The 7,554-nt window shown below is 38.3% G+C and overlaps 3 protein-coding genes across 4 annotated transcripts in view; 2 read left to right on the top strand and 1 right to left on the bottom strand.

The window, feature by feature from the left end:
• Positions 1 to 614: 614 nt before the first annotated feature.
• On the top strand, positions 615 to 4,556 carry SMSr (Sphingomyelin synthase related). 2 transcript variants are annotated; one of them, XM_018037345.2, is made up of 6 exons: positions 615 to 1,199; positions 1,588 to 1,921; positions 2,443 to 2,774; positions 2,859 to 2,999; positions 3,149 to 3,303; positions 3,422 to 4,556. In XM_018037345.2, exons 2-6 carry the CDS (start codon positions 1,622 to 1,624, stop codon positions 3,826 to 3,828), a joined length of 1,335 nt encoding a protein of 444 aa, XP_017892834.1. In that variant the 5' UTR covers positions 615 to 1,199; positions 1,588 to 1,621; the 3' UTR covers positions 3,829 to 4,556. The 2 variants fall into 2 exon arrangements, with proteins under 2 accessions (XP_017892834.1, XP_026675639.1); XM_026819838.1 differs by lacking the exon at positions 1,588 to 1,921 and having other exon boundaries at positions 616 to 1,199.
• A 47-nt stretch (positions 4,557 to 4,603) lies between these two features.
• SmydA-5 (SET and MYND domain containing, arthropod-specific, member 5) lies at positions 4,604 to 6,772 on the top strand. Its single transcript, XM_018037347.2, has 4 exons — positions 4,604 to 5,348; positions 5,436 to 5,825; positions 5,902 to 6,237; positions 6,315 to 6,772. The coding sequence occupies exons 1-4, from the start codon at positions 4,927 to 4,929 to the stop codon at positions 6,619 to 6,621; spliced, it is 1,455 nt and encodes a 484-aa protein (XP_017892836.1). The 5' UTR covers positions 4,604 to 4,926; the 3' UTR covers positions 6,622 to 6,772.
• Positions 6,773 to 6,834: 62 nt separating this feature from the next.
• Positions 6,835 to 7,554, bottom strand: part of nord (neuron derived neurotrophic factor nord) — a 7,392-nt gene continuing 6,672 nt past the window's right edge. The window contains exon 7 of the mRNA XM_018037340.2: positions 6,835 to 7,240. Coding sequence (XP_017892829.2) covers positions 6,857 to 7,240 — 384 coding nt within the window. The 3' untranslated portion in view covers positions 6,835 to 6,856. The remainder of the gene's footprint in view (positions 7,241 to 7,554) is intronic.

Here is a 7,554-nt window from a genome sequence, read left to right on the forward strand (position 1 = left end):
TTATTCATTTCCAATTGTTGTACATTTAACTATATTGCCAGAACCGATTACCGTTCATGTTATTTTTATTAATTTATATTATTAGTTTTTTATCTTTGCCATTAATACCGCTACTGCTACACCACTACTACTACTACTAACTACTACTACTACTACTACTACTACTACTACTATTACTACTCCTACTGCTGTACTGCTAACACTACTACTTCTACTACTACTAAACTACTATTATTACCACTACTACTATTACTACTACTCTACTAGACTACTACTACTATTATTACCACCACCATCGTCATCACCATCAACTTTTGCTATAATTATTGTGGTTGTCTTGATTTTATTTTTATTTTTCAATTATATAACGATAATGTAACGATTAATTGAACGATTAATTGTTTGATACGATTATTAATTAATTGATTAAGGTCTAAAATAATAAAACGAGACGAACGCAATCGTAATTCATGGTCGTTTATATATTAATTTGTTCTATGTATATTAGTTTCCTCCGTGATCCTCTTTGAATTTTGCATAGATCGAAAATAAATTTATTTGTATATATATAACATCTCTTATTAGTCATAGTATATTATCGAAGGGAACTATGTATAAAATACTTGCATACATATACGCGTACATATCGATTAATTATAGAAATTGGTATTTGGACGTTTTTTTTAAACGGTCTGTTTTCGCTGAATCATTTCGTTTGGAACTATTACTTAAGCTTAACAAGCAACAATGGGAATTCCTTGTAAGTCATTTAAATGTTTAATTACAGTTCGCTCTATCGGTTCATTATCACTCATAGAGCTATCTCTCAAAAAATACATAACGATCGGCACGACTGCCTGAGTCATATCTGAAGTAACTTTGAACTTTAGACATTTGGCTGAACATTAAATTCGCTGGGATTGTAACGCGTATCATGTAGCTTCATAGTCTTATTTGAAATGCAATAAGCAAGAATCGCATACAAGAACGAGTTTGCCGCGGAACACGCTGATCAATGATTTTCCGCGGATTGGTTTTATTTACAAATATATGCATCTACTGCCAACGTTCATCGGTCTCGTTTGACAATAAAAGCGACTTAACGACAATTAACGATACGTAACAATTCACAATGTACAATAAACGCACGAAAAAATTGTGATACATTTGATAAATCCATGTATACATTAACTTTTAAGGTAAGTACATCATTTTTGGTTAGAACTTTCGATTACAACTTCTCCATTTCGAAACTGTAGAACGCTATGATTAATAATTATCGATAGAGAACCGTATAATGCGCACAATATTCAAACCCAAATTTCTGTCGAAAAGAGGAATATTCTATTCTTAAAATAAACGTATTAAGAAATAGGAGGTTAAGTTGAACTCTGATGGTTTTTGTAGTCTTGTAATAAGTAGATAAAAAAGTTTGTATAACTCATGTCGCTTTTTATTACAGCGATATTTTATTTAACGTAGTACTATAATCAAGTAGAGAAACGGAGACGTTTATTCGATTAACTATTAATAATGATAATTATTTCTGCTTATCACATAATTTATCAACGTGTGCTTGTTAAACAGAATTAGTACAACACTTTGTAAAAAGATAAAAAAAATGACACAAGACAATGTAATCGAGTGGATCCAAGACGACGTCTCTAAATGGCTGACTGAAACTGGTCATGATAAATTTGTAGACCTCTTTCTGGATCACGAGATAGATGGAAAAGTACTCCTGACATTAAAGGAAGAAGACCTCAAACAGATGTGCACGAGCCTTCAAAAGATCGGTGATATCAAGAGGCTATACATTAGTCTAAAGCAATTGCAAAGAGATAATATGGCAGTATTATTTGAGTTGGGATACATAGATATATTTCCATCGTCGAATTTTTATAGTCACCACAAGCACGAAGTAATGAGAAGATGTACATTTGATAATTTGTCATCAGTAATTGGAGCATTTATGATTTAACAAAATTATTGGACCGTTTCGTATGCTTTATCAAGTATTTCCTCAACAATTCGCTTATACGTATATGTCTCCTATCATCTTCCAGTAGTAATTTCTTAATATACGTGTCAATTTAACGTACGAACTCTTATGTGTACAAATGTATCGATTATATGATAAAATTTATGATACGGTCTAGCTGATAACGAAGTAAGTCCAAACGAGACACCCGTACGTACAATTATCCTCTCAACGTTATTTTCTCTGTTATCATAGTCACTTGTCACTTATTACGTTGTAAAACATAATATTTTTTGACCGCGATCAATTAGTACAATATACAATTTGTACGACGACTCGTATGAATTTTCTTTGATCGGTTTAATCCACTGATTCAAAAATTTATTATCGGTACATACATCAAAACGATATTTTTATATTGCATCCGAGCGATTGAAGTTTATTTGATGTTTCGATTTCAGATTCCAGTTAGCGGTACAATAAATAATGAGGGATCCATAGAACATGAATATTACTCAGCTTCCGTTTCTGAAGACGGTCACGCGTCTCACTTGCCGCCGGAGATTTGGAAAGCCTTCATAAGTTTAGCCTACTTGTTCATTGTAACCTGGATCACGGCGTTCGTTATGGTGATAGTCCATGACCGGGTACCGGACATGAAAAAGTATCCGCCGTTACCGGACATATTCTTGGACAATGTACCTCACATACCATGGGCCTTCGATATGTGCGAAGTAACGGGCACGATACTGTTCGCTATTTGGCTCGCTGTCTTGATATTTCACAAATACAGGTATATTCATATATATCCGTATTATTATTAATAGTCACGTTCATATCGCAACCGTGACTCTTACTGTCATTTCATTGTTGGCAGATTTATTTTATTACGACGGTTTTTCGCTCTATCCGGTACAGTCTTCCTTTTAAGGTGCGTCACGATGCTTATCACTTCCTTATCGGTGCCGGGAGCGCACTTGCAGTGTCAGCCGAGACCGGTTTCCGAAGATTGGACTAGGTATTATTATTGATTTTGTGTATAAGATATATTATCGAACTGCGCGAAAGAAAATTAAACCGGTGGAAATGATGAAAATACCAAATTCGTTTACATGCTCGTTCAATATTAACGAACCCGTACAAGTAATCTTTATTTATATCTTCTAGTTCTACGTACATGGATCTGTACAATAAAATCGCAATGGCTTACGTTATATGGCGAGGTGCTGGCATGTCTATTCAAGGTGTCAGAACTTGCGGTGACTATATGTTCAGCGGTCACACCGTGGCTTTGACCATGTTAAATTTCTTCATTACCGAATGTGAGTACCGTAGTTTTCTTCGATATTTTCTATTTTGGAGTATCGAGTAAATATCTCGACTTTTCACATACAATGATTCTTTTACGTATCATCAATCGATCAATGAACATCTTTTCAGATACTCCTAGGCATTTGTATTTTCTGCACACGTTTACATGGATGCTCAACATGTTCGGCATATTCTTCATCCTTGCTGCGCACGAACACTACTCCATCGACGTATTCGTGGCTTTCTACATTACATCCCGTTTATTCCTTTATTATCATACTCTGGCCAACAATCAAGCGCTGATGCAACGAGATTCGAACAGAACTCGGATCTGGTTCCCGTTGTTCAGTTTCTTCGAATCTTCCGTGGACGGAATCGTGCCGAACGAGTATGAATCGCCATCCTCGATCGTTTGTAACTTGATCGGCACCGGGAAGGACATTTGGAACCTGGTGCGATCTTCCATTTGTTTTCGTAAATCGTGGAGAAACAGTTTCAACGGAAACGTGAAGAAGAACAGCACAAAGGAACACTAGCCAATTTTTCTTATCCAGTTCTTCCCTTCCTTCCTTTCTATCCACCTTCTTTTAATTTTTTCAGTTTTATATTTATTTTTATCGATGATACGGTCGATGGCCGAAAGAAAGTTTAAAATTGCAACCGTCGCTCTCGAATTATTGTTCATTGATGAGTAAACTAATAATAAAAATAGGAAAATTTTAAACCGAAAAATGATTCGTTTGAAATGATCGTCTGATAACGGATTGCAAAATGAATGTAAGATCTCGAAGGACATTTTAAACTTTCTATCGAGTCCGTACTGTACGTACTACCTCTGGCAGAAAGTTCTGTCAATTAAACGATACGACTATTCGTTTGATTGACGACAAATTAACATTTGTACATAAGATCATTGTCTCCATTTTTTCGACCATTTTTTATACATAATATATCCAGTTATTTAGGTTGATAAGAGTTATCTTTTGATATCGCTCTACTAATTGCGAACGATTTTTTTATATTTTTCTCTTCTACATACATAAATTAGTAGATTCGTTTACGTTCTTCGACACGCATAAGCGTAATTAAACAAATGTAATTATATAATACTACAATTACGGTATAATTGCAAAGTATCCGACTACCAAAAGAACCTTTTGTAAATAACTTGTTTAAGATTGTATGTATTTATTAGATGATAAATTCGGAGGGTGCTAAGTTTGTCTCAAATAAAAGTGTATACGCGTACACGTACGACAGTTTATTTTAATATGTCGCATTGCCTTACCTTATTTCAACCCTGCACCTTATTCTCTCGTTTAGTCTGACGACGAGCAATTTTCTAATAAATGATGTACTGATACACTTGCGAATTCAGTGATAAACGAATTAAATTTGTATTCTTATCAATTAAGAATCTGCACGTCCTTTTCTTTTCCCTTCTATTCTGTATGCCGCATGGTATCGTTAAAAATAGAAAATTCTATAATTAAACGAAGAGTTAGCGGGTCGACCATCGTTGCGTTCAGAGTTCTAAGTAACTTCACAACTAGAGAGTTAGTAGTTTCGCGACTAGTACGACGAGTACTTAGAGTCCGATTCCATTCCCTCTCGCGATTAATTTGAACGAGAGTATGGAACGAGAAGTCGAAGGCGTGTGCTCGGTGTGCAACGAGCCGGCCGCGTTTAAATGCAGCGGCTGCAAACAGCAGTTTTATTGCAAGAAAGAGCACCAACGCTTAGATTGGCCTAAGCATAAGTTGAAGTGTCTGGCGTTCGAAATTCGCGAAAGTCCCGAGTTGGGACGGTACCTGATAGCGTCGAGGGACTTGAATCCCGGCGATTCAATTCTCTCCGAGACTCCTTTGGTCTGGGGGCCGGCGTTACGCACCGATCAAAGGATCTGCGTCGGTTGCGGGAGGAAATGTACTAAAACGGACACCAGATGCATGATATGCCTGTGGCCGGCTTGTGATGTGAACTGCACCGGTCTCCGTGATAAGAACAGACACGGAATGGAATGTTCGTTCATCGTCAAGGCCAAAATCATACCCAGGTTTGTCTTCGATCCTCGATCGAGCTATACACGACTCAGCGTTCGAATACGTACAATGTTTATTAAACGTCGATAATTATTCCGCAGATGCGAAGTTTTACTAGTAATAAGGATGCTGATTCTCTGGCGAAGGAAATCGAAAGTCTGGAGTTCGATAGAGAAATTGCAGAGTCACCAGGAGTCTCGAGGTCCAGGGACAAGCGCGTTCGACGAGACCGTCAATGTATTCGAATGCGTTAAACGTTTTTTATCGGGTAGTAAAAATGATTCTACTTCCGATATGGATATCGTGGCAAAGATTTGCGGCCTGATAGACGTGAACGCTTTGGAAACGGTGCCACCGGAGGGCTGCGTGGCCATTTACGAGAACGCCTGTCTATTAGAGCATTCTTGTCTGGCGAATACCAGACACAGTTTTTCGATCGACGACAAAGGCAGACCAAAAATCACGGTGAAAGCCGTTTGTTCTATCGCCAAGTGGGTACACGCGCTTTTCTTTTTTCATACCGCACGCGCTACCAATTATTATTATAATTATTGAATTATCGTATAGGGGCTCGCATCTAAGTACGATGTACACGCACGCTTTGTGGGCCACGAAAGCCAGAAGAGAGCATTTAATGGAAACGAAATACTTCTCCTGCCATTGCGAGCGTTGCTCGGATCCCACGGAATTGAACACGCACCTTGGTACCTTGAAGTGTCCACAGGATAACGGCTCGATTTTACCGAAAGATCCGCTCGACTTTAATTCGACGTGGGGCTGCGATTCTTGTCCAGGAATTTTATCCGCGTCGGAGGTCTCGCAGTTTCTCGGAAAAATAGAGGAGGACGTCGATCAAGTTATGGAAACGGCAAAAAAGGAGACTCTGATCGATTTGCTCTCTCGGTAATTAGACTCCCTTAAATTTAAAGTACATACTTCTCATTTTATTATATTGTATGTATTGCAATATTTGTTTCTAGACTGACCGCGTTGTTACATCCCGGGCATCAACAGTGCATTACTGTCAGCCATTCATTGATTCAATTATTACCCGGAGACGATCCTAGGAAATCGGAATTGTGCAAACACATCGTAAAAACTACGAAAACTTTGGATCCCTATGGAGTAAGATTGGCTCTGTACACGGCGGTTGCGCTAAGAGAATTGTCTACTTGCCCCGGAGAAGACAGAAGACGTCTTCTGTCAGAAGCTGTAACACTGTTGAGTCAAGAGCCTAAGGAATCTGCTGGTGAAAAACTTAGAATTCTGATAGAATCCGAACTGTAACGGCGAACGTTTACGAAAAGAAAGTTTGCCTTCGAGTTGAGCGCGAGAGACTAGCGTCCGATCGAGAATATTCACAATCAATGGCCATCGAATATTATTTTATATTGAACGTTTGCGTTAGTCATTTATTAAAGTACCTATGTACAACTTACTTTCTCGTGCGGGTCTAAAGATTCCCTTCGCTCGTATACTTACGATATGCCTTCTTCGGCGAAACGATCGAATCGTCGATGGGTCAAGGTAGGCAAGAACGTCGAGTGCGAACCGTTAGCAACGGATAAGACAAAGATTTCTCTTTGAATTCGGCGGTGATTCGAAGTAGATAAGTTTTCCCCGGCTGCAGTCTTCTCAGAGTGAACGGTAAAACACCGCTCTTCGGTGGGCTCTGTTTCTCTTCGCAAACTTCGAACGCGTACTCGTACTCCGACCTTCTCTTTCGACTCGGACCGCATCGGTCCAAAATCGCCGCGATTTCGGCTAAGGAGAGATCGCTTTTCTTTTTTAATTCTCGGACCAGAATACAATATTTGCCAGTACCGGCCGACTCGACGCCTACGGTTACCTCGTGGCATTTTCTGAGCGATCTGTATTCGCGCGCCAAATTTCTCGACGGTTGCGTCTGAAATAAACGTTTTCAATCTTTTTCGTGCATTTATCTACATCCTAATTCTGGTATCTCGCGATTCACAATAAGACTTAAGGTTGTATGAGCCGTAAGATCTCTGCCAAAAATTTATGACATGTAATAAAAAGCTGTGTCCAATATTTGAAGCATTGAACTTTTAGAAAGAATGATTATTACAGCGGAGTAAGGTCTATAGAATTGTTCGACCTGTTTTCTTCAGTCATAAGGAATTTTTAACGCATAATTTCTAATACTCTAATACATAGTTTTAGCATTTTTTTATTGGACTGTTCGTGACTGTCTACGTG

Source organism: Ceratina calcarata, unplaced genomic scaffold (assembly GCF_001652005.2).
Source record: "Ceratina calcarata isolate Rehan_Ccalc_2016 unplaced genomic scaffold, ASM165200v1 scaffold165.2, whole genome shotgun sequence".
NCBI classification, from domain to species: Eukaryota; Metazoa; Arthropoda; class Insecta; order Hymenoptera; family Apidae; genus Ceratina; species Ceratina calcarata.